Genomic DNA, 27363 nt, shown 5'->3' with positions numbered 1-27363 from the left:
ACGGAAAAATATCCTTCTAGCAGATTTAACCATTTATCTACAGTGTCTGCATCTATCTAACCCTCAAATATGGGAATGTCAAAGTTAACTTGTACCTTAAAGGGTGTGGCACTTCCAGAGTAGCTGCCAGAAGTAGATGCGACTTCCTTGGATTTGAACAAAGTTGTCCATCATCAAGTTCCTGTGTTGCTCGAGGGCTTCTTCGAGCAAGATTTTGATAGGATCTCCTACTCCCTCGTCTTTCTTTTCATCCGCCATGGGAGGCCATGGGGATTTGCGAGGCTAGTGTTGCAAAGGTTCGACCAATTCAAGCCCTAACTCCTTATATCCCAACCTCGTTGGACACATGCAAAGAAAAACAAAGAAAGAGCAAACCCCTTTGATACCACTAATCCGGATTTAAACACGAACGCAACAAATTACAGATATAACCATAAATACAAAGATGCAATAAAAATAACACTTCATTTCATTAATATCAAATACTGAAATATGCTTACAAACAGAATGGAAATAAGACTAGCTCGGGCGATGGTAGCTTACCTCTGAGAAGAGATGTGGCGGCTACATGCCTCTGAACTGTGTTACAATGAGGCTCAAAGGCCTACTTATTATTGAGAAATAATGGAAAACCGTAAACATCCAAAAACCTAACCCTAGGAGATGAAGCGCCAACACTGTGGGCCCCATTTGAGTAAATTGGTACATCAACTTCCTGGGGTCGTAACTTTGGCATACAATCTCCATTTGGCTATCATAATACCTCGTTTCGAAGATCTCGAAGAGAAGGCCGAAAACAAACTGGCAAGTCAATTTGGAACGTCTCCAACCTCTCTGTTTCCCTAAAAACGCCGTTTAGGGCCTCAAAACGGCTTCAGAAGTTCAAGACCTGAAAAACTGCCAAAAATAGTAAATTGTGTTACAATTAAGGAAACCGATAAAACTGAAAGAGACAGTGTAGGGGGTCCAAGTGGAATAGGCAGGTGGCCACCAATATCCACCTAGATCAGATTTTTGGGCAAAGCTGGGTATGGAAATCGAGGTTTAGAAGACAGCAGAAAGTACAGTACGAACAACGTTGAATGTTGTGAGTTGCACGTTGTTCGAGAGAAGTTTTTGAAAAATAAAATACGTACAGTCCGTACAGCAGTATGGAAATCCGTACAATCTGTACAAGACATTGTGTACAGTCGTATCCGTACAGTACATATTTTCAGCTTCAAGTGAGCATGGAAATTGAGGCAAAGTGGGCACAGTTTTCAAGGAGTTTTGGGTTGAAGAGATAAGTTGTATATTGCTATTTTGTTTTGTCTGCAAATGTATTTTTCCTGAACTTGAAAAATAAATAAATTTGAAGAGCTCTCTAACAGGTTTTCCTCGAAGAAGATTGAAGGGGTTTTGCCTGGGTCTAAGTTGACCAAAAATCTGTGTATTTTTATGTGTGTTGTTGGTTTGGTTATGTCCATATTTATTTTCAGCATGTGTTGACAGTCCCATGTGTTTTAATCTGAAAATTTCATTTCCAGAATTCTATATGTTGAATGTATGTTTATGGGAAAAGGCATTTAACTGAATGGGAGTGATAAGGTGAAATTAAAACCCGATTGGGATTGTTGGAAACTTTTTTTTAGTCATCAAATTTCAACATGTTATCAGAGGTACAGGCGGAAAAATCGCAGATTGAACAGCAGACAGTAGTTTGGGACAGCAAACAGTGGTTTGGACAACAAATTGAATTTTTGGACAGCAAACTGATATTTTGGGACAGCAAGGTGAAATTTCACACAGAATGAACTTTTGGGACAGCAAGGTGTGTTGGAAAGCTCATTTCTCCATTTTCTTGATTTTGTTAATTTTGGACAACAGTCATGGCCGTGTTCTTAAGGATAGAGGACAGACTGGATGGGATATCCAACTATGAAGTTTGGAAGGATAGAATTCAGACAGTGTTTGAGGAGGCAACAATTTGGGACATAGTGCGGCAAGTGATTGTACTTCCTACTACTGCAAATGAACTTGTTGAATTCACAAAAAAATATGCAAAGGCAAAAAGGATTTTGATGGATAGTCTGAAGGATCATGTTGTTCCTCAGTTGAGAGGAAACACATGCATATCAGATGTGGACAACTCTAACCACTCTCTATCAGAGTACCAATGAGAGAAGGAACACGGTCCTCAAAGAACAATTGAAGGTCCTCAAAGAACAATTGAAGAACATCAGGATGACAAAAGCTGAAAGTGTAGTTCATTATCTTGGCGGGGTCAAACAGGTACGTGATGATTTGACTGTTATTGGTGAGACAGTTGCACCCACAAAGTTAGTCAGGATAGTTGTAGCAGGACTTCCTAGGTCTTGGGAGGTCTTTGGAGATGTTGTTACCTCTAGGGAGAATCTTCCCAATTGGGACAAATTCTAGGATGATTGTGTGTAGCATGAGATACGGAGCACTGGCAGTGGTGGGTTGAAGATAGCAGATGAGGAGGAGGTAGCCTTGACAGCCAGGGGGAAGAACAAAGGGAAGGCCAAGAAAGGGGCTTCATCAGATGGGGCTAAGGGAAGGAGAAGAAGAAGAAGAAAGATACGGATATGTCCAAAGTCAAATGTTGGGCATGTCAGAAGATGGGATACTATGCTACTACGTGTCCTGAGAAGAAGAACAAGGGGAAGAAGGGTATTGCAGCTTCAGCAGAGGTGGAGCAGTTTGCTTCACAGTTTCACCAAGACTTTGCATTTATTACTTCTACATCTAGTAGGAGTACATCATCCGATGTGTGGTACATAGACAACGGGGCTTCCCGCCATATGACAGGTGCACGGGAGTTCTTTTCAGAGCTTGCAGAGAGGGCACTTGATACTGAGATTGTACTAGGAGATGACCGCACTGTGAGAGTTGTTGATGTGGGGACTGTGACCTTTGAGAGGGAGTTTTTGCCTCCTTTGAAGGTCAAGGATGTTTTGTATGTTCCGGGAATGAAGAAGAACTTGATTTCAGTGTTTGTTATGGAGGAGAAGGGGTTTGACATCACTTTCTCAGGAGGGCAGTTATTGATGCATCCCAAGGGAGCTTCCATCACTTCAGCCAAAGTGATTGGAGTCCACTCTAGGAAACCATACAGATTCAGTTTTTAGTCAGCAGGAGCATTGGTGAGTAGCACATCTGGTAGCACTCACACTAGTACCACCAGCAGTAGAGACTTGTGCGAGTTATGGCACCGAAGGATGGCACATATGCATCATGGATCTTTGAGAGTACTGAGGGAGATCACTACTAGAGTTCCTGATTTCAGTGTCGAGCATTATGAGGTCTGCAGAGGGTGTGCTTTGGGCAAGTACACCAAGTTACCATTCCCAGCGAGTGACAGCAGATCTACAGGTATACTAGACTTGATTCATACTGATGTTAGTGGTCGTATGTCTCATGTGTCTTTGGGTGGTTATGAGTATTATGTTATATTCATTGATGACTACTCTAGGAGGACTTGGATATATTTCCCAAAGACCAAGGGTGAGGTCTTCAGTCGCTTTAAAGAGTTCAGATCTCTTGTGGAAAAGCAGACAGATAGGAAGATCTGGGTCTTGAGGTCAGGCAATGGTGGTGAGTACACTGATGGTGGGTTTTCTGACCTCTGTGCACAGGAGGGCATTAGGAGAGAGTTCACGATTCCTTACAATCCCCAGCAGAATGGGGTGTCTGAAAGGAAGAACAGATCTATTGTTGGGGCTGCTAGAACAATGATTCATGATCAGGGGTTGCCTTTGTTTTTGTGGGCTGAGGCCTGCAATATTGTTGTTTATCTTCAGAACAGGAGTCCTCACAGAGTATTGGGGAATATGACTTCGGAGGAGGCTTTCACTGGAGAGAAGCCTCGTGTGGCACATCTTTGTATCTTTGGATGTCTCACATATTCTTATATCCCCAGGTAGCAGAGCACGAAGCTAGAACCCATGGCAGAAAAGGGTATCTTTATGGGTTACAACAAGACTTCGCAGGCCTATCAGATCTTCATTCCTTCTAAACAAAGAGTGGTGATTAGGAGGGATGCGAAGTTCGACGAGGAGAGGGCCTATCGGAGATCACAAGAGCATGATGAGAGACAGTCACATACTTCTCCTCAGCAGGGAGGTCAAGTACAAGGAGCAGGACCTCAGGGTTTGGATCGACTGGTACAGGAGGTACTTCAGTGTCAGTGACAACTGGGGCACTAGTGGCGAGTTCACTACACACTTCTTTAGGGAGTCCACTAGTACAGAGTTCACATGACACAGGTACAGGTGCCAGTACAGGTTCTTCGAGGACAAGTGCTGGTACAGGCACACCAGGGTCAGTTGGCAGACCTTCAGGTTCACCAGACTGGGGGGCAGAGGATGAGGTTCCCTATGGGGAAGCTTCTTCAAGGAAGAGGAGACCCAAGTGGCTTCAAGACAACTTGAAGGAAGCGGAGTCCGTTGGTCCTCCGAAGAGGGTGAACAGGGAGAGTGTGCAACCTGAGCAGTTTGCAGTAATGTAGCCAAGGCTACGAACATTGTTGACTCTGAGCCTACTAGCTATGAGGAGGCTGCCAGCCAAGAGGTATGGAGAAAGGCTATGGTGGAGGAGTATGCCTCTATCATTAAGAAAAATGTTTGGGAAGTGGTGCCTAGGCTTGAGGGCAAGTCAATTGTGACTTCCAGGTGGCTCTACAAGATCAAGCATGTTGTGGATGGCAACATTGAGAAGTTCAAGGCGAGGTTTGTGGCTAGAGGGTTCTCACAGATAAATGGAGTTGACTATGATGAGACCTTCACTCTCGTAGCTCAGTACACTTCTACCCGGTCCCTTATTTCTACTGTTGCAGAAATGGATTGGCAAATCCATCAGATGGATGTGAAGACCGCATTTATGAACGGAGTTATAGAGGAGGAGCTGTATGTTGAGCAACCACAGGGATTTGAGGTACTTGGGCGGGAGACCCATGTATGCCAGTTGAGGCGAGCACTCTACGGACTTAAGCAAACTCCGAGAGCTTGGTATTCGAGGATTGATACTTACTTGCAGCAGATGGGTTTCATGAAGAGTGATGCAAATCCAAACCTATACTACATTGTTGTAGGGGATGATCCGCTCATTCTTGTGTTGTATGTTGATGACTTGTTCATTACTGGGGCAAAGAGATTGATTAGTGGTTGCAAGGAGGATCTTGCTATGGAGTTCGAGATGAAGGACATTGGGCTGATGCATTACTTTTTGGGGCTTGAGGTGTGGCAGGAGGAGGGGCATATCTTTCTGGGGCAGGGGCAGTATGTTGTGGATGTGTTGAGCAGATTTCACATGGCAGACTGTAGACCCATGTCTACACCTATGATCACCAACTAGAAGAAGCTTCATGCTTCAGATTCTAGTTTGGTGGATCCCACATTGTATAGGCAGCTTATTGGGTCCTTGATGTATCTGGTCAACACTAGGCCAGATATATGCTTTGCAATGAACACACTTAGCCAATTCATGGTTGAGCCCAGGAAGGTGCACTGGGTAGCTGCAAAGCACATTCTTTGCTACGTGCAGGGGACTGTTGATTATGGTCTGGACTATAGGCGGGGAGATGGAGTGAGGTTGGCAGGTTACACAGATTCAGATTGGGCAGGGTGTGCTTCTGACAGGAAAAACACTTCAGGGTGTTGCTTCGGATTGTGTTCGGCAGTGATGTCGTGGTTCAGTGGAAAGCAAAAGTCAGTTGCTTTGAACTCTTCTGAGGCTGAGTATATGGCTGCTAGCCAAGCTAATTGTGAGGCCATTTGGCTTCGCAAGTTGTTGTATGGCCTATTTGATCAAGAGTTGCGACCGACAATTATTCACTATGATGATCAGAGTTGCATTAAACTCACGGAGAATCCAGTGTTTCATGACAAGTCAAAACACATTGACATCAGATATCATTTCATCAAGGACTATGTTCAGAAGGGGGCAGTGAAGCTGGAGTATATATCAACAGATGAGCAATTGGCCGATGTTCTTACGAAGTCCTTGCCAAGAGGCAAGCATGTCCATTTCAAGGACAAAATGGGTGTGGTGAGAAACACTTTCCTCGGTAAGAGGGAGTGTTGATTTTTAATGTACCTTGGACAAGGGGTTTCCCATGGGTTAGTCTCTACCTAGGGAAAAGTGTCCAAAATAATTCTTTTCCTAAGTGTGACTTTATAAGTGGTAAAGTCAATGTTAAATTATAAAGTGAAAAGTGACTTTAGACATAAAGTACAATGTGGATACTTTATTTAATGGGTGAGTTAAAAAATAAAAAGTGAGAATTAAATGCACATTTATTGTCATCCCTTGATCTAAATGAATTTGAGCCATTAGATCTTAGGGTTGCCCAAAAGTCATTTAGGTAAACAAAAGGTGGAAAAGAAAAGAGAGATTGCATTCATTCTTCATGAGCAAATTGGAGAAAGGAGGCTAAGAGATAGAGAAAAGTCCTAAAGGAGAAATTTGTTGCAGCAAGCTGAAGGAGTGATTTCTGGGCAAAGCTGGTCATGAAAATCAAGGTTTAGAAGACAGCAGAAGGTACAGTATGAACAACATTGAATGTTGTGAGTTGCACGCCGTTCGAGAGAAGTTTTTGAAAAAATATATATATATTTGAAAAATAAAATACGTACAGTTTGTACAGCGATACGGAAGTCTTTACAATTCGTACAGGACAATCTGTACAGTCATATCCATACAGTACATATTTTCAGCTTCAAGTGAGCATGGAAATCGAGGCAAAGTGGGCATGATTTTCAAGGAGTTTTGGGCTGAAGCGATAAGTTGTATTTTTTTGTTTTGTTTTGTCTGCAAATGTATTTTTCCTGAACTTGAAATTTAAATAAATTTGAAGGGCTCTCTAACAGGTTTTCCCCGAAGAAGATTGAAGGGGTTTTGCTGGTCTGGTTATGTTCGTATTTATTTTCAGCATGTGTTGACAGTCCCATGTGTTTTAATCTGAAAATTTCATTTCCAGAATTCTATATGTTGAATATATGTTTATGGAAAGGGTATTTAACTAAATGGGAGTGATAAGGTGAAATTAAAACCAGGTTGGGATTGTTAAACCTTTTTTTTAGTCATCAAATTTCATCATTGAATTGTTGAATAATTATAAAACCCTCATTCTGTTGCACTGGTTTTCCCTTCGGGGTTTTTCCAAGGACAATTTTCCAAAAAAAATGGTGTCAAATTTTTATTGTGTGTGCATATTTCTCAGTTCCAGTGTTTATGTTCCACAACGTCTTTTATTTGTGAAGATTGCAATTGTGAATTATTCACTATTTGTCAGAATATTAATTTACAAAAGACAAATAAACTGCACAAGTTAGGAGTATAATATCCAGTTAATTGCAATCGTGGAAATTTCACAAAAAATGGATGAATTGACCACAAAGAAGGATGATTTGGGGGCAGCCTAACCTACTCTTGATGTTGAACCCTTGCAAACACTAAAATTCCTCTTCTAGCCAATTCTTCCCCAAGCCCTAATTGAGTCATTTATCCCTAAGAGGGCCAAAAAGAGAGGAAAGGAGAGCGAAATTCAATTTATGGATAGTATAAAGCTTGATCATCAAAATGACAAGGCTAGTGCCTATTCCTAGGGTTGATGGAGTCCATGGGATTGATAAATTAGCCAAGCCTTGCAAAGGAGTAAGGATATTTTGATGCCCTGGCACAAAACCATAACTATTACCTTTGTGAGGGATCAATATTCACTTGGGAGAGCTAATTCAAAAGTTCACCAAGGGGATTGCCCTTAACATTTCATTCATGAGTAATGCATGCAATGATGATATCTAAATTCTATGCAATTAATTTTCAACAATAATTGGTACAACAGAACGCCCTAGATTACCAATACATTCGATACATCGGACATAAGATCAAAATTTCATCAATAAAAAGCTCACTTGCAAGATAAAATTCCTAAAAAATCCATTCATTGATCCAAGATAACTTCTCCAAAGCCAAGACAAGAGCTCCATAAAACAATGCTTTCCATAGATTACATCTCTCCAAAGATAAAAGAGGCGAAATTCTCCTAAGGAGGGCCGAAATAATCCAAGTGATGATGAATAGAAACAATAATCCTCTCCCCTACTTATATGAGGAGGGTGAGTCCAAATATTAGCCTAGAAGCCCCTAATAACAAGTTAAATCAGAAGAAACCCTTGGGTTACAAGCCAACCCACTAGATTTTGATCATAAGTGGAAAATAAGCCCACGTGTTTGAGACGCTATCCTTCTAGCACTGACGTCATGCATGAAATAGGCTCCAAGTGGCATATCCAAGTGCTATGAGATGTACAATGTGGTGTAGTAGCATGTAAAAATCATGATTTAAGGGTTGGCCCCCAAATCCACCTCAATGGCTCCCTATGGTCCCAAAATCTAGTTGGGGCACAACAGAGTGATATCTATGGGTCTCTAACTGTGAAAACTATCCATCTTTTCTCCAGCGTTTGAGGGCTTTCCAAGTGCAACTAGCCCTCCCAAGTCTCCAAAGGTGAGACCATCCTCATCTAGGACCATCCCTCATAATGTGCTAAGTCTAGCCTAGGGGCATGTCGGACCCAAGTGTGTCATCTTGAAGAATTATCAAATCCAGTGCACAGTGGCACAATGTCTTAGGTGCAAGTGGTGCCCTGGTACATGTGTGATATGTTGTTGCTGCTAGGAGGCCTAAGAGTCTCAACACTTCACTTGATAGTGCCAATATGCCTCTCTAATGGCCTAGGTACTCGTGGGTAAGGTTCCCAAGACATGGGTTGCTGAACCACCTAACAATTACAACATAAATTTGAGCGAAAGCAACCAATTATTAGGGACAAAAATCATTATTGCATCTAAGTGAACCAAGCTTGAGTGTCATGGGCTATTCAATACTTCATATAAGGATCCCCTTCCAAAATGAGGGCCTTGAACTTGCAATGGTGTTTTCTCCCTAGGTCGAGGTGGCTAAAGGACAACCCTATTAGGTGTTTCTAACCCATTAGGGGAAGTAACATTTCCTCAACCTAACCTTCAATTGATGGGTATTGGTGAATAATAATGACAGTAATCAAGGGGGTAAGACTTCATGGCCAAGTTCCATGGTACTAGGGACAAGTTGATCGGTGTATCCACATCTTGAGTGTATAGATAGAGGAGGGAGCATTTGTGGAAAAATGAGTTACCAACTCGACCTTTGTTTTTCCACCGCTATTGTGTGCCTTTTACTTTTGCTTGATTTTTCTTTGTATTATTGTTCATAGCTTAAGGGTTAGAGCTTGCTTTGAATGATATAGCAGTTGTATTACCCCTTAATGATGAGTCAGTTTATTGCTCATTGTGAAAATTCTGAAACCCGAAATCCTATTGCAGCAACTGGAAATTATTCTCCTAATTGTTAATTTTGTTTTTACAATTTATTTACTATTTCCTGCAACAAATACTGAATAACTCACACTACAACCTACACAGATGAAACTGGCACACACACATAAAATTACACAGTTATTTTCTAACCAATGTCCCCAGAAAAACCCAACTTGGGAAAACCAGTGCAGCTACTGAGGGTTTTATTATTATGCACCAATTAAATAATCTGAGTACAACTAGATGCCGAAACTGGAAATCCAACAGAGAAATACTGGCAAGAAAAGTGTAGTGAGGAAATTTCCTCACTCCACAAGCAAATGCGGGCTCTGACCTCAGCTCAAATTGAGCCATCCAAACTAGCTCCGCAAAGCTACTATGTCACCCTAGCGCAGTCTCTTCTACACTGAGCTCGAACCAACTTCTCCTCAAGCCGTCTAATCTGCTGTTGTCTAGGAAAATGTCTCTCCTAGCCTCCGGAAACTTTGCCCAACTTCTGGCACTGAAACTCTGCTTTTCCCCAGCAGATTCGAAATTGCCTCTAGAGGCTACTGCGTTGTTCTGCTTCAACCTCACTGTGGCTCACTTACCTCTTTGCAAATGCACTCACCAAAACTGGAATCCTTCCTCCGGCTTCACTGTCCTTGCCCCTCTCTGTAACAACCCGTTAATAAAATTTTGGAACTTAAACTTTATAATATATATCTATGTATTAAATTTTATAAAGTATATGGTTAGACCTTATAATATGAATTTATAAAATATATTAATTTATATCATATATAATTTAAATGTTATGAAATATATTAATTAACTTTATATCTTATATAATTTAAATATCAAGAAATATATTAATTGACTTTATACCATATATGAGTTAAAAGTTATAAAGTATATCATATAAAACTTTATAAAGCATTATAATGTTATAACATATAAAAAGGTATTAGTTAGATAATGTTATAACATATAAAAAGGTATTAGTTATAAAAGTTATAACATATAATAGTATTAGTTATAAATGTTATAACACATAAAAGAAATGTCATGAGCGTAACTACCAACCACCCTAAGAAAAGAACCTATATACGTGTACCAGTTCTTTATTAGAGTGGGTGAAACCGGCTAAGAAGTTATTGCAAAGCACCGAGGACAGGAAGAAGATGAGAGAGACATCAATGCGTGGGTGGGGTGGCTGCAAGTGGGAGGGCGGTCACCGCCATGCCCAGGGGTTAAATAGCAGGGTCCGAGCATGAAGAAAGGGGGGAGAAACCAGAGAAGGATAGACTCATCAGAGAAAAACCGGAAGAAGAGATTTTCAGTGGAATAGTTTTGATTGATCTGAGTTCTGGGCACGGAGGGACGGAGAGCCTCGGTGGAGAGCTTCTCTGGATTGAGCAACCAGTTGCTCTGTCTGGTCGGGTGGAATTGGCCGTCTCGAAATTGAATCAAATCAGCCAGCAGTTCAGAATTATCAGTTCTGCAGTGGAATCGGGAGTCTGCCAGCAGCTCAGGTAGGTACAGATTACAATTTATGCATTTCTGTTTTCAAATTCATGTAAGAGTTCATCTGTTTGCTGTAAATTGATAAATAGGGCACTACACTCTCTCACTACTTCGATCTCACTAGCTCTCTCTCTGACAATTGACTGCTTCTACTATGGAAATCGATCTGGTCATGAAATCAAGCTTCTCAAGTGCTTTCTCTAAGCCACATCGACATCTTATAATCCTTTGTTGAGACTTCAACAGCCAAGATTAGATCTTAATCGATGGCTAGGATTAACTTGAAGTCGATCTGTGTGAGTTTCTAGAACATTCACACCCTGACTTAATTAATTCTGATTAATTAGTCATATTCCCTAAGTTTAGACTTAGGAAATATTTAAAAAATGACTAATAATCTAATTAAGTCATTTCCAGGCGAAATTTCCAGAAATGATTTCTGGGTTTTGGAGATCTCATGTATTCTAGCCTCTCCACAAAATTTCGTGGCTAAAACACATCCGATGCTACAAAAACTAACACTCCCTCTTAGCGAGGAATGTGTTCTAGTGCTCTACTGCACATCCTGTGACAGCACTCTGTCTCTACATCATCTCCTGTCACGCTGTTGATGTCTGCCCATGTTGCCCACCAACCATTGCGCAACTCTGATATATGTTGCATCTATGTTGTTGTTGAACTGCTGCCAACACTGCATCTGCATTGCAACTCCCTCTCCATCTGTTGCTACTACAATAACAATATCTGCGACTGAAAAGCATCCTAAATATTGAATCAATTGTGATCAATATGATGCATTTGTCACTTGAGTCTCTAATTGCTGCTAGTATCTGCGATGTCAATGAGGCATCTGCATTGCTACTGACTCTACAGTGTGCAAACTGCACTGCTGCCAATTCTGCACTGCACTCCCCAGCATTTGACTGCATCTACTACCACTTGTCCATCCTGCTACTAAATATTGTGGGCCCCTGTAGCAAGGTATTGATTCAAGAGGTGGACCTCCTCAAGAATCATTCCCATCTGTAGCACTCTGGGGCTACAACACCTAGTCACCCCACTTCACTCCTGGGGGTTGTGAAAATTTCTAAAATAGAAATCCTACTGCAGTGATTAATATGATTTCTTCTACTTATTACTTCAGAAATAAGTTATCCACTGTATTCTTACGGCAAATATCGAAACATATTCTACTGCAGCCTTCACAATTAAAACATTGCAAAAAATAAATGTAAGTAAAATGCTAGCACAAACCCAATGACACAGTTATTTTTGGACAATTGTCCTCGGAAAAACCCAATGCGGGAAAACCGGTGCAGCAGATGAGGGTTTTATTATTCTTAAGCAAAAATCAACATGTACAAATTACACCAAGCAGTATAGAACAAGGCTTTCTAAGAAATATTTACAATCGTTCCTGAACAAGTATCTGACCCGAGAGAGAGGTTCCTCCACCCTCTGCGTCTCTCTGGCTTGCCCAGCGTCACTTTCTCTGGCCTCTGGACTGGCCTGCGCAATGCCTGCGTCACTCAGGCCAGCGTTGCCTCTCCGAGTGTCAATCTGCCCAGCGTTGTCCCTTCTACTACTCTGCATCTTCGTCCCTGTCTCCCTAACTGATGTTGAACCTTTTCTATCTCTCCTCCACCTGCAAATATCCCTCTGAATCAATTTTCTCTTGCCGAACTTCGACCAGTGAGAAAATCAATTTTACCTGGGCAACTGAGTATCTGCCTAGTGCATTTTCCAAATGACCCTCAAGCCCCTTCTTATATCTTCCTGTTGGGTAACCAACAGCCTACATTAAATCATAATCAAAGGCTCAAATAGTTTTGGCTTGATCCATGACTTTTTTTTAGAAGTTTCACCCCATTAAAAATATTAATTATTTTAATAAAATCACTTTTGGGTTGAATTTCCCAAAACGCTTTCTGGGTTCTTTGGAATACATGTGCTCAAGCCTCCCTGCAAAATTTGAGGCCTAGAGCACATCCGATGCTACCCCAAATCAACAGGGGTATGTCAGCAAACATGGCGAAGTCTTCCTCTAGCCTGGAGGATAGCCTATCGATCTCTCCTAATGCTGCCTACTGGTCCTGCTTCTCCTCCTTATCCTTCTTTCTAAGAGTACACTGGGTACTGCAGTGATCAAGCTCACCACATCTGAAGCACTTGATCTTTGACAGGTCCTTCTTCTTCTTTCGTTGCTCCCCATGTCCCTGACTGGGACCCTTTGATGCGAGGGCCACATTCTCCTCCTCCTTCACCTGCTTCGATCCATTGTTGCTGCCACTGATGGAGCTCTTCACTAGAGCTTGTCTCAACTCTTCATGTTGCAAGTCAGCCCACATCCTATCCCACTTTGTTCGCTTGTCTCTACCCAATATGCTTTGGACAAAGACTTGCCACTCTTCAGAGACACCGTTGAGTGCCAATCTCACAAGCTCTATGGGTTGAGGCGCTGCCCCAACAGCTGACAACTAATCTCAGACCTCCTAAATCCGGGTGAGGAAGGAGTCTATGCCTTCCCCCTTCTACATCCTAGTGCATCTCAACTTCTCTTCTAAGTACATCTTTTGCTGCTCAGAAGTGCCCTGGTACAACGGGATGAGAGTCTCCCACATCTCTTTGGCAATACCTTTGCCAGCTATGTGTAAAACAATGTGATCCCGAACACCATCAAGGATCAAGTTCTTTGCCCGCGCCATCTCCTTTCTGTACTCCTTCAGCTGATCTGCATCCATGGGGATTTCTAACACTGCATATATAAATGTCTTCAGGCCATACTCATCAAGAAGGAAGGACATCCTTACCTTCCAGATGACATAGTTGGGAGCACCATCCAACCTATCCTGATCTCGAAGTTCAGCAGCGACCATCTCAATAAATGTCAAAAATCTCCTCTTCCCTTACGCTCAGTTGCTGCTCAGCTATTCGCACTCCCTTCTAGAGTGAGAAACTCTGCACACAATGACTAATGATCTGCAAGGGAAATTGAACTTCTTGAGACTAGAAATCCCTTGAGGAAAATTTTCCCTCAGTATGTGCTCTTCTTCCACCCAACGCTAGCTTTGCTCTAGCAACTACTGCAAAACTACTGCGTCCAGCTAGAGATCTGCTCTGCAAAAATACTGTGCTGCTCCCTCTGCCTTTGGAATCCCCTGATCTGGAGAGATCGAATTTTTCTGCCTCACACTGAGAAAAACCGAATCTCCTCAAGAAATTCGACCTCTTGGCCAAGGTGACTGTGTTGCCTCTAGGGTTTCAATCTGTTGCCCTCACTGAACAGCGAATCTCCCTCTTCCTTCGCTAGTGAGCTCTCCAGCTGATCATCTGCGTTCTAATACCATGTGAAAATTCGGAAACCCGGAATCCTATTGCAGCAACTGGAAATTATTCTCCTAACTGTTAATTTGTTTTTAACAATTTATTTATTATTTCCTACAGCAAATACTGAATAACTCACACTGCAACCTACACAAATAAAACTACGGAAGAATAAATGCTGAAAGAAATGCTAGCACACACCTAAAATTACACAGTGATTTTTGGACCAATGTCCCCGAAAAAACCCAACTTGGAAAAACCAATGCAGCAATTGAGGGTTTTATTATTATGCACAAGTGAAATAATCTGAGTACGACTGAATGTCGAAACTGGCAATCCCACAAAGAAATACTGGAAAGAAAAATCTAGTGAGGAAATTTCCTCACTCAGGCAAATTTGGGCTCTGACCTCAGCTCAAATTGAGTCGTCCAAATTGGCTCTACGCAGCTACTGCATCACCCTAATGCAATCTCTTCTACACTCAGCTCGAACCAGCTTCTCCTCAAGCCGTCTGGTTTGTTGTTGTCTGGGAAAATATATCTCCTGGCCTGCGGAACCTCTGCCCAACTTCTAGCACTGAAACTCATATTTTTCCAAGTAGATTCAAAATTGCCTCTAGAGGCTACTGCGTTGTTCTACGTCAGCTCACTGTGGTTCACTTGCCTCTCCACAAATGTACTCACCAAAACTAGAATCCTTCCTCTGGCTTCACTGTCCCTGCTCCTCTCTCATTGCTTCGATCTCACTGGCTTTCTCTCTGGCAACTAACTGTTACTACTCAGGAAATCGATCTACTCATGAAATCAAACTTCTCAAGTGCTTTCTCCAAACCCCATCGACGACTTCTTATAATCCTCTGTTGAGACTTCAACGGCCAAGATTAGATCTTAATCGATGGCTAGGATTAACTTGAAGTTGATATGTGTGAATTTCTAGAACATTCACGACTTGACTTAATTAATTATGATTAATTAGTCATATTCCCTAAGTTTAGACTTAGGAAATATTTAAAAACTACTAATAATCTAATTAAGTTATTTCTAGGCGAAATTTCCAGAAACGATTTCTAGGTTTTGGAGATCTCATGTATTCTAGCCTCTCCACAAAATTTCATGGCTATAACACATCCGATGTTACAAAAAAAACTAACACTCATCAGGGTTGGGACATGCAAGGGTTCCTTCTTATGATGTGATGGAGCAACATGTGCTCAGAAACTGGGTGATAACTATAATGAGTGAGGTATAGCTCATGCTAGGTTTTTGCCCACGTGCTAATATGTATGTCCCTAGCCATCTTTTGCATTTTGATATTTTTCTTTTTTTCAATTCTATTTGCATGTTTAAGTCTACATTTTAAATTTATGGTGCCATGGTGATTGAATGGTTTAATTATACTATATAAGCCTGCACTATTGTGCCTGCATATATTAATTCATTAACAGCAGGTCAGTGAGAAAATCTGTCAAGACAGGAATTCAGAGATATGGTATCAGAGTAACAAATTTGGAGTAAAACTTTGTGATTTCAAAAAGTACCCCATATCCTCAACAATGCACAGAGGGTATTGAGCACGTTACAATAAAGTACCACAATTAAAGGCACATTATAAAGAACAGGTAAAATGTGGAGAAAACAATAATCCATGACATGGCTTGAACCGTATAATGTTTTCCCTGTGGTTAAACATATTGTTCCATGCACCTTCTACCCATCTACAACAATCAGTTCAAAAGAAAACAATTCCACTGCATGTTATCTGAAAATTTGAAGTGCATATACAGAATATGTACGCAATGATGAACTTGAATACAGAAAGAGTAGTAGCCAACATTTAGATCACCTTTCCAAAGATACAAGAAGGGTTGAGAGGATTGCAGAGAAACGATTGTCAATACTTCCAAAACTATGACACTGGTAGACATAAGGAGAATATTAGAATCTAGAAAGAAGAATTTACCGAGGTCTGCTATGTTTGGGATTGTAGCAGAAACAGCAAGAAATCGAATCTTGGCAAGAGGACACGAAGCCATTTCTCGACTATGTGCAAGCATTTTTATTCTGCTGATGATTGCTTCCAAAGCTGCTCCTCGAGATTCACTAAGGATATGGACTTCATCGATAAGTAGAAGTGCAATGTCTCCAAAGAAGCTTAATCCACCATTCCGTATGCGGCGCCTCGTAAGAGAATCAAACTTCTGTGTTTGTTTTCAGTAACAGAGAAACATTGGAATTAAGATGACCGTATGATATGCTTTGACGAGAATAAGATTTACATAATGTCCATGTAAACACTATTCGCTGCCTCCAAACAGATCATGGAAATAGAAATAGCTGAATACTAAATAACAAACATATTTAAAAAGAAATCTTCCGATGTATCGTCTATAGAAATAATATTTATCATTATCTCGAGCATAGCTATTACTACCTCTGGAGTAGTCAAAATAATATCAGTTTCTTGCATGTCCCTGGCATTATAGGCTTCACTATCTCCTGTAAGCTCTAAACACTTTACACCTAATGATTGCCCAAGCCTTTGTTTCCAGTATCGAAGTTTCTCTTGCACTAAAGCTTTTGAAGGTGCAATATATATCTGCCAAAAGATCAGCATCGTATTATAGCTATACAAGCTGTAAAGATGATCTCAACAAATGATGAGAATGTTAAATAAGGAAAATGATTAATATTAAAAGAATCCTTTTAAGTGACACAACAAAACATGCTTCAATTGATCGAAATTCATTTTGGAAACATTCCAAAACTGAAAGGCATTTCTTGAATGTAAAAAATCCGAAACCTTTCATGCATAAAAACTTCTAGGAAAGTTTGACCTGCTTAAGATTTAACTGGTAACTTGCATAAAGGTGTGTATTTAATGTACATAACAACTTTTAAGTTTAAGATATTTTAATAATGACACCCTGCCCTGCAGTAATCTCCTTGGATGAAAATACCATTCTACTTGTCAAAATGACAGGTTTTCTATAGAGCAATATTATAGAATCAACTTCAAGTGAAATGTTAGTCATTAAAGAAGAAAAACATTAGAAAGTAACAAGATAGATAATCTTTCGTTCATAATTTCCATCAAGCTTGGCTCAGGTGCATGTGATATTCACCTTTCACATTTGGCAGTAAACAGCAAATAACTGTCAATCTGTATGAATTCTCATGAATAATAACTACATGAAATTTTTAACTTACTGTTTTAAAAGCTCCTGAAATGAAGCTCAAATTTCCATCTGTAGTGAGATATCTGGATAGAACCCTCAAAATGCAAAGCTCAAAGAGTACAGTTTTACCACTTCCCGTGGGTGCAGATATAACCATGTTCATATCAGAAAGGAATGTCACTGAAAAGCATTCACTCTGCAGGGAATTGAAATATCTTCATACCCAGAAAAGGGAAAGTGTCAGATATTAGAATACAACTGAAAAAGCACATATTAGATAATATGAATGACTTGTCAGCTACATAATTTGAAGCATTTAGGAAGATTCACTTTCAAGCTAGAAAAATGATATGCATAGGAAGAAGACTTGTGCTGTTATGACATTCAGGCAATAGTTAATAAGACAGCAGTTGGTTTGACATTATACTTAAATGCTGATCAGAAACTTTGGAAAATGAAAAACATATCTAGGAGACCAAAATTAGAAAAGAATGCAATTGATATGGTAGAAGAAAAGACTCTTACATAAAATAAAGATATTTTAATTTTTTTTACCACTTTTCATAGCAAGTATTTGGAAAAGAAAAAATGTGCAAAGGAATTGTTTATCACAAAATTATCTAGCAATTTCAATCTCTCTCATGTCAACCAATACAATACAAGCACAAGAATTAAATATCTCTACCGTCAAAGATCACTGGGACATAAATTTTCTATGACAAAACTATAAACATCTTGGTTGTGAGATAAACCACTTCTGTCACTGCACATATCCTTCAACCATAATGACTAGTAAAATCCCATAAATAATAGTGACATCTCAATGTTAAATTAGTGAAACTGGGCGATAACACAAGGCACAAAATTCTGTGAGACCTAAGAATAGCTATTGCTGCCAATCATAAATCGTAGGGAACAGAGATTGAATGGCGCACAAAAGTGTAATATGTTAGTTTTTGGTAGCAGTGGACAGGTGTTCTAGTCTTTATGGTGTCTAGGAGGCTAAGGAACACAAGATCTCCAGAACCCGGAAAAGGTTTCACAAGAAACACCTCAATTAGATTAATTGATCAATAATTAAATAATTCCCTAAGTCTAACTTAGAAAAACTGGTTAATTAAATCAAATTAATTGAGGGAAACCAATTTTGCTCTAGAGACTTCCAGAAAAGTCATTTGATGGAGTAAAGATGATCTTAGCCATCGATTGAGATGTGATCATGGCCATTGAGAGTCTTGTTGCCACACAATCTAGTAGGGCCCTAGGAGGGAAACCTATGGGACTACTACTAGACCTAGTGGCAACAATGGGACAAAGACCCATTGTCACCTTAGTCAATGTCCCCTACTCCTTACGATCTTTCATTGATGGGAGGAGTCCTGGTATGAGAAGAATCACTTGAAAAAGGGAGGGTTAACAATCTATGTGTGAAGTGATTCCACTAAGCCCATTCAAGGAGAGACTCAATGGGGTGCTCATGGAACCCATGGAACCAGGGTGATGGCCATAATGAAGGGATAGAGCTCATATTTGGCTTTTGCCAAAACGCTAATATAATGTCTCGACCATCTTTTGCATTTTATAATATTCTTTTTCTTTCATTTGTGCCCATGATATGTTTTTATCTTTTTTTTTAGTTGCATCAACCTTTGGGGCAACATTTCCAGGCCCAACCCAAACATGTGGACAAGGGGAGGGGTAAAAGTGTACCAGTGCCTTTTGGACCTGTTGTCGCACAGATTGTCACGACAACGCTCAGACCGGGGGCTGTCACCCTGATCCCCGATCTCTCCGTTTAAGCCTATCTCCCGCGGCTAAGGGGGGTAGACCCTATGGGATTATGATGACCAACTGGAGACCAGTTCGGTTTGGGAGACACGAGGGGCAACAAGCACTTAGTTGATTTTATTAATTTAATGGACCAGTGCCTTGTGGAGTTAATGATTAAATGATTAAATGTTGCAGAAATATGAACTGTGTAAAACAAACATTTATCATCAAATAACCCGAGCGATGTAAGATTTTCAACAAATACACAACACCTTAACGATGATCCAGCAATTAAACTTAAAGAAAAATTAAATGCTTTAAATGATCATAAAATTTAAACGTTGATCAGTTACCACTCTCACATAGCTAACTTTAACTAAACATTTAAGTGCATTTAGCTATAGAGAAATGGAACATAAACACTGCAAAAGTCGCCAAAAATGAAATTTTCAATTTTTTAATTAAGCTTTTTCAAATTTATCTATATATATATATATATATATATAATAAAATTTTAAATCTAAAATTTAAACAAAACTAAAATCCTAAATTAAACTAAACTAAATAAAACTTAAAATTATTAAAATTTAATCCTAAAATCAAATAAATCTAAACAAAATATGAAGAAAATTTTTATGATTTTTTTATTTATATAAATTTTTTATTTTTTAAATAGAATTATAAGATTAAGATAAATCTAAAAATCTAAACTAAATTAAATCAAAACTAGAATCTATTAAAAAACAAAAAGGAGCTTTTTATGAAATTTTTATTTTTTATTTTTTATGATTTAAATCTAACCTTTAACAAAAGTCTAATAAAAATGAACTTTTTAACTTTTTTAACTTTTTTATTTTTTTATTTTATTATTATTATTATTATTATTATTATTTTTATTTTTATTTTTTTTTTAAGTAAAAAGTAAAACAAAGCTAAACTTAAAAGAAAATGAAACTCAAATTTATTCTAAACTAAACTAAACTAAAGAGATTTTATTTTTATTTTTATAAAACAAAACTATCTGAAGTAAAAAACAAAGTAACTAAAACTTAAAATTACTAAACTAAACTAAATAAATATGTACAAAAAATCTAATTCTAAAAAAAAAAAAAAAAAAGAGCATAAAAATCTAACCTACGCATTAAAATCGAAATCTACCTGCATACAAACTAAAGATTATAAAACCTAGCATTACATGAATATATATTGAAATAAAATGAAATCGAACTACAAAAAAAAAAAATCAGCTCTAATCGTATAGCATGTATACACAATAGTAAAAAGAAAATCGAATGCTTGTTTTCATTATGCGTTTGCAGGTATATGTTAAATTTGGACAACTAGGTCCAAACTCCATGTTCTGATGCTCAGATTAAGAGGCTAATATTTTTGTTGGATTCCTCTTTCTGAGAGGTGTAAAATCCATATAAAAATAGTCTTAATCCGATGAGCAGAACTTATATTGTGAATTTATTATTCTTAATAAATTATATGTGCAAGGTCAGCCAGTTTTGTAATGTAGGCTCACATGCCCAACAGATGTGTCACACACCCTCATTGATGGATATATATACAGGAAAAGTTGGAGAGAATTTTATCACAACTCAACTCACATCTTCCCCTCTCATCTTAGAGACTACGCTACCTGGAGGACGAATTTCAGCCACACGTGGGAAGGACGAAGAGGACAGACCGTACGGATTTTCTGCTGCTAGGGTTTCGCAGAAAGTTTGACCAGCGTTGACTTTGGTCAACGCTTGGTCCAATCAAGCTAAAAATTGGTGGAAAGTTCGATTTTTTAAGGCCGTACTATCTGGCACAAAAATCGAGGTCAAAGGGTTGACCATTTTGCTGTTGCGTTGACTTTTAGCTTGTTGCCCCTGCGTTGACTTTTCAGGACAGCGTTGACTTTTTGTAGAATTGACTTGGGTTGACTCATCTACTAGTTGGAGGGATCTTGTGACACATCTGGGCTGGCTGACCAAAGGAGACTTTGCTAGTTGAAGCATCCTGTTGACCGCCGAAACGAACACACATTTTTCTTGTTTCTGATTTGTCTTCTGTAAGATCTGCTTATATGTTCTATCTGCATTTTGCTTAACTACTTGTATGATTGCTGTGAGAAAAGTGAAATTGCTCTTAGCATAGAACATCTACAAAACTTTACATATACACTGACGAAGGAAGAGAGAATGGCTGTCTGCGAGAGTTTGATTGCAGGTTGGACAGCGGCAGCAAGGAGCAACAGCGTATGGAGGAGGCTGAACGGCGATTTGGAGGTGAAGGCGTGGGCAGCACGCAGGTTTGGCAGCAAATCCGTGGAGGCAGGAAAATCGAGCAAGGTAGAGGGAACGGATCTGCAGCGTTTTGGTGGTGGCACGCAGGCAAAAGCGTGAACAGGGATGAGAGAGCTGCGTGGGATGATATTGTTGCAGGGATACGTGGAAAGGGGCAGCGTATGCGCAGGTAGAAAACTGTGTGGGATAAAATGCCGCTTTGATCTGGTGTTTGCAGGAGGCAGCCACTTGTTTGCAGGTTTTGGTAGCAATTGAGGGATGGCAGCACGTAGAGGACAGGGTATGGGAGCCACAGGTAAAATCGGATTGCCCACAGAAAAATTCGAAATTTTTCCTGTAATAAAAATGAAACCTGTAGACAACAAATCTGAAGAAACTGATCAGAAAACAAATGGCCAGAAAACCCTTTCAAAATTTATCAGGACTCTTGAAATTTTGAATCAGCTGCTTCAGATTGTGAAAACCCCACAAAATTTTAAAATTTGTACCTGCAACCTGTAAAAACAAAAAACCCAGAAGTAAAATGTGCCAAAAATAAACTGAAAACCTTAAAACCAGCTAAACAATTTACAGTATTTACAGATCTAAGGCTCTTTAGTAGCCAAATTTGTCAATAATCACAGTAGTATTATTAGAATTTAATTTTAATGTGAGACACTTCAGAAAACCCTGCATGCATTCGTAAAAATTTCAAATGATAAGCCCAGGATCAAGAACTGGCTGGGCTCTTTCAGAAAACACAATCCCGGAGTTGGCTGGTTCAGCCGAGAACTTCCCCTAACGCCCGGTAATCTGAAAAAAGGATTTCCTGCACAGCTTAAAATTAACCATTAACATAGAGGGAGAAAACAATAGTGAAACCCAGATCAAATGGATATACCTGCCACTATATTTCAGAATCTTAACTATCATTCAAACCCCAAAGATCAGACAAGATACCTGTGCCTAGATCAATCTTCATTAAGCTATCCTCAATGGCTGAAAATAAAATTATGCAGAAAAAATAAAACAATCTTACAGCATTTCCAGAAGAGTAACACCAGCAAGATTTTTAACCCCAAAGTCTTTCTTTATTGCACAAAAAATGACTACAAGAGAGCTTTCTTTAGCACCAGACTCTCAAGATCCAATCTGATCTCAAATGACCCCTAGCACCCTATTTAAAGGAAAAATTCCCAACGGCTAGTTCGAGTGATCCATGTCAAACTAATCTCGACCGTCGATGAGGATCAAGATTTCTTTTAATCTCATCCATCGAATTTTTAAATGCATTTTAATATATTAAACAATTAAAATTCTGCATTTATTTACTCAAAAATTTGACTTATTATTATTTTATTTTTTTTATTATTATTTTATTTTTTAAATTTTTTTTTTAATTTTATTATTTATATATATATATATATATATTTTTATTTTTTTATTTTTTATATTTTATTTATTTTTATTAAAATTTTAATTAATTTTTTTAAATTTTTTATTTTTTAATTATTTATATCTTTTGTTTTTTATTTTTTCAATTTTCAATTTTTATTTTTAAATGGATCCTTGAACTTAGCCTTTGGAAAAATCACCTAGGACCTAGAACTTAGGACTTAGAACCTATGAGGGGATTAAAACATTTCCTAACCCTCAAGACACTTTACATCATGACTTTTACAATTTTACATCTCAAGGGGGAAAAACCATTTGACATAGACCCACATAGACCACCCAGTTCTGCGACCAAATATAATCTAGCAGATCAACACACTAGGATTCCTCTAAGACTCTAATGACAAAATTCATTTCGGCTTTGGGGTTAGGCTGAAAGAAAACTCTGCCGATCATGGATCGGTGAGACAAAAAACCTTCCGGAACATAGATTATCACTAGAAAATTAGGTCCACCTAGGCAATTTGCATACATGACACAACTCTGCTAAGATTATTTACAATTCACACATGCAGACTGGGTTTACAAAACAATATGATCGGGTCGATGATGACTGTCAAATGGCACGAACATGTCGATCAGGCGCTATCCCTTTTGCGAAGAAAAGGGGGTGTACTACTATGGGTAGTTGACAAGTAGTGGTCAACAGGACCCAAAGAGGGGAGATGATGAAATAGGGCATGTAATGTATAGAGGGAAGTGAAAAATGCAGAACAAAAAATGAGACCGCGCTACCAAAATTAGGGTTTCCCAAGTAGTGCCCTTCCTAGAACTATGAGCTAATAGAGGATATCCCACAAGACTAGGATTGAGGATTAACCCCCATTTAAGGTGAGGGGACAAAACTACAGTCAAAGCCCTTCCTTCCTTCCAAGTCCCCCAATAATCCATGCCCAAAGTGCCCAAGGAAAAACAAGCATAAGCACCCGATTGCACAATGAAAAGCATACCTTTAAGATTAGATGGCCCACCTCCAAACATATGCTCTCGACAAATGGATGAGGGGACATATGACTGCCTCGGGGAGCGGAGATCAAATGGCATAATATATTGGCCACATTGGTGGCTATCAGGGTTGTTGGTTGTCAACTGAAAACAAATCTAGGAGAAAATTTCTCCTATGGGGTCACCCACTTTTGGTGGCTAACAACTCCAATAGAAGATTATAAGAGCAGTTCGATAGGTTTGGAGAAGACACTGAAGACACTTAAGTAGTTTGACTTACCCAGTTGCAGTGATTCAACAAGGGCACAGTTGAAGCATAGGAAGAGACCAGTATAGGGGTTCTCAGAAGTGAAAATTTCTAGAGAAAGTCTCAAGAGGTTTCCAACATTCCAGTGACTAGAAGGGAGGCTGAAATTTCCAGCAGAGGAAGCCAAAGTGTGCAGTGCAAATTACCAGTGCGAGTTAGCAAGTTAGCCATTGCGTGTTTCAGAGGCAACAATTCGATTTCTAGTGCAAGGAGGTGATCTGAACGAAGTGCGAGTCGTCTCAGTGAGCAGCAGTAGGCTGTGTGAGTTTTCCAACAACAGATCGGCATAGTCTAGTTAGCCAGTGCGAGTGCCAAGCAAGAGTGCAAGTGGTTGGGAGGATGCCGAGTTGATTCTGAGGAGGGATCTTTGTGATTCAAGTTATTTGAGAGTGAGATAAATTTTTCAAAAGCTTTGTCAGCGAATAAGGCAAGCAGTTGTATTCCCTATTTCGTTGAATAAAACTAAACCCTCATTTGTTGCACTGGTTTTTCCAGGGACGATTGTCCAAAAATAACAATGTCAAAATTATTGTGTCTGGATTATTTCTCAATTCCTACATTTATTTTCCGCGTCTTTTTTATTTGTGAGGAATTGCAATAGTGAATTTATCATTGTTTTACATAAGTTAATTTACAGAAGAAAAATAAACTGCATAAGTTAGGAGATAAATATCCAGTTACCACATTCGTGGAAATTTCACATTATAGCCCTGTAGCCTCCAAAGAGCTCCGCTGTGAAGAAGGTTCTTTTGTAATGCCTCATATAATTGTTGCCAATATTGTTTTCAAATTAATTCATCCAAAGGTTGTAACCTTACACACAATCAGCCTATTGCACTCAATTTGTCAAAGTTCCTAGGAAGCGGATGTGCCAAACTTTTTCAACAGGATCGGGCCATCTATCAGCAGTCTACATGTCTTTATAAACCCATTATGCTGTTGGAATTTCTAAGTCTATCTGTTAGAAACCTTTCATGTACTTTTTTTATTATTTCTGCCTACTTGTTTTGATTAATTAACAAGTTATTTACCATGTAAATACTAAAAATAAATAAAAGTACATGCTCAACACATTACAGATCATCAACTGAAGGAAACAAAACCAGTACACAACTGACACCGTTGTTTTTGGACCAATGTCCCCGGAAAAACCCAATGCGAGAAAATCGATGCAGCTATCTAAGGGTTTTAATTATTAAGCAGTTTCAAAATACAATATGGGTACCAAAACCGGCTCACCCAACAGAGAATAATCTCGGCAGTAGTACCTCTCAGTCAAAAACAGATGTTCCGGTTGAAACCCCAGATAAACACTCCGACAGCTCCCAGCTCCAATATGCCCCACAAAAATCCCAGCGTCAGCCTCTAGGGACTACGTCAGCCCTTTCTGGCCCAACATCTGCCCAGCGTCACCTTAGCTCGCCCTGCGTCAGCCTCTAGAGGCACTGCGTCAGTCCTTAGAGCCTCTGCATCACCCACGCTGGCTCTCTGAGGCAATGTGCAGCCCCTAGCTGCCTCTGTGTGAGCCTTGGCTGGCTCTGCGTGAACCTCTGGCTGGCTCAGCATCCCACTCTCCCAGCTTTTGCGTTGATCCTCCTGGTACTATCTCTGCCTCTCTGCTTCTGTATTCACTGCCCCTCAGCTGCAACTCTGATCACTCTTTCAACTTCCTTAGCAAACCCTGCCCAAGAAAATCGAAATCTTGATCAACTTGGTGTGTTCTCCAATTGACCCTCGAGCCTCCTTTTATACTTTTCTCGTTGACAATTCAACGGCCAAGATTAATTCCCTAATCAATGGCTAAGATTAATTTTGGCTTGATTTGTGACTTTTGAACCATTCTAACACAGTTTTATATTAATACACATTAATATTTTATTTTCCCTAGGTTTAGACTTAGGGAATCCATTAAAAATATTAGTTATTTTAATATCTCTCAAACTATTTAGAATCTACCCAAACCATTCTGGGTATTGGAGATCTCATGTGCCTTAGCCTCTCCACCAAGTTTCGAGGCTAGAGCACATCCAATGCTACCCCAAATCAACACTCCCTCCTAGCGAGGACTATGCTCCAGTAATACTCCTAACTGAGCATCACCCAGATCATCTGGCATCGGTCCTTATGCTGATGCTAGGCCTGCTGCCCAACATCCTCTTAAGTTGTTGCATCATGTACTGCTACCCATGGCCCTACCAGGCTACCACTGCCACTGTTGCATCTGTACAGCAACTCCCTCTGCATTCGTGCTACTACCCATGGCTCTGCCACTGCCACTTCTGCATCTGCACTGCAATCCCTCTCATCATGCTGCATCATGTTGGCCATAGCACTGCCACTGCTAACTGCTACACTACAACTCAGTTACTGATAAGTAAGTAACTGATCTTCCAACTCTGACATCTCTATCATTCTAGAGACACCCTCGATGCTGAAACTCCCTCTGTCGCTGACAAGTGCTCCCTCTCTGACCTCTACGTTGCTGCAACAACTCTATGCATCTCGCACTGTTGCCTCGTGTTGTCCTAGGAATTCTGCATTGTAGCTCCCTCTGTTGCTCCATCCACATCCGTCTCTACCGACATCCGCCAGTCTTGCTACTCCTCTTCGGGGCTCCCGTAGCAAGGTATAATCCAAGAGGTTGGCTACCTCGAGGATCCTGCCCCTCATCGCCTATAGTCCATCTGACTATAACTCGATGTCCCCCCATTTCCTCTCAAGTGGTGTATGAGCACTCATGGCACAGTCATCATCTGTCTCCACTTCCTTCTCCGCCCTTGCTGGCGCAGCCTTGGTCTCGGAAGCCTCTCTTTTGCTCTTCTTCCTTGGACACTCACTCGCATAATGACCCAAATCCCCACAATTGAAGCATTTGACCTTGGAGAGGTCCTTCTTCTTCCGTTTCTCCTGCTTTCCCTCAAATGCTAGGGCAGCATCCACCTCCTCCTCCTTAATTCTGACCCCCTTGTCGTTGCTTCCTGCCTTGGTCAACCTTTTGATCTTTTCTTAGCGAAGAGTCGCCCACATTTCCTCCCAATCTGGAAGCGCTGCCCTGCCCAATATGCTCTGGACAAACACCTCCCAGTCTTCAGAGACTGCGTTTAGGGCTATTCTCACCATCAATTCTTGATCCAGCGTGGCCCCTATGGAAGTCAGTTGATCCCGGATCTCCTTCAATCGATCGAGGAAGGTGTTGATATGTTCTCCCTTCTGCATCTGGCATGACCGTAGCTAATTTTCTA

The 27363-nt window shown here is 39.9% G+C and overlaps 1 protein-coding gene and 1 long non-coding RNA gene across 2 annotated transcripts in view; one reads left to right on the top strand and one right to left on the bottom strand.

Annotated features, from left to right (window-relative positions):
* RCK (DNA helicase ROCK-N-ROLLERS) overlaps positions 1-27363 on the bottom strand; it is a 418165-nt gene that overhangs the window by 357399 nt on the left and 33403 nt on the right. Inside the window, exons 2-4 of the mRNA XM_089455815.1 lie at positions 17400-17583; positions 16624-16788; positions 16153-16390 (exon numbers count right to left, since the gene is read on the bottom strand). Coding sequence (XP_089311941.1) covers positions 16153-16390; positions 16624-16788; positions 17400-17583 — 587 coding nt within the window. The remainder of the gene's footprint in view (positions 1-16152; positions 16391-16623; positions 16789-17399; positions 17584-27363) is intronic.
* The window catches only part of LOC149247026 (uncharacterized), a 101226-nt gene that overhangs the window by 42317 nt on the left and 31546 nt on the right, over positions 1-27363 (top strand). The gene's annotated exons all lie outside the window — the stretch shown is intronic.

This window comes from Pinus tabuliformis, chromosome 7 (assembly GCF_031772625.1).
Source record: "Pinus tabuliformis cultivar Carrire ecotype Pingquan chromosome 7, CPIR1, whole genome shotgun sequence".
Lineage (NCBI taxonomy): Eukaryota > Viridiplantae > Streptophyta > Pinopsida > Pinales > Pinaceae > Pinus > Pinus tabuliformis.
The sequence above is the reverse complement of the archived record's forward strand: the minus strand, read 5'-3'. Positions and strand labels throughout refer to the sequence as shown.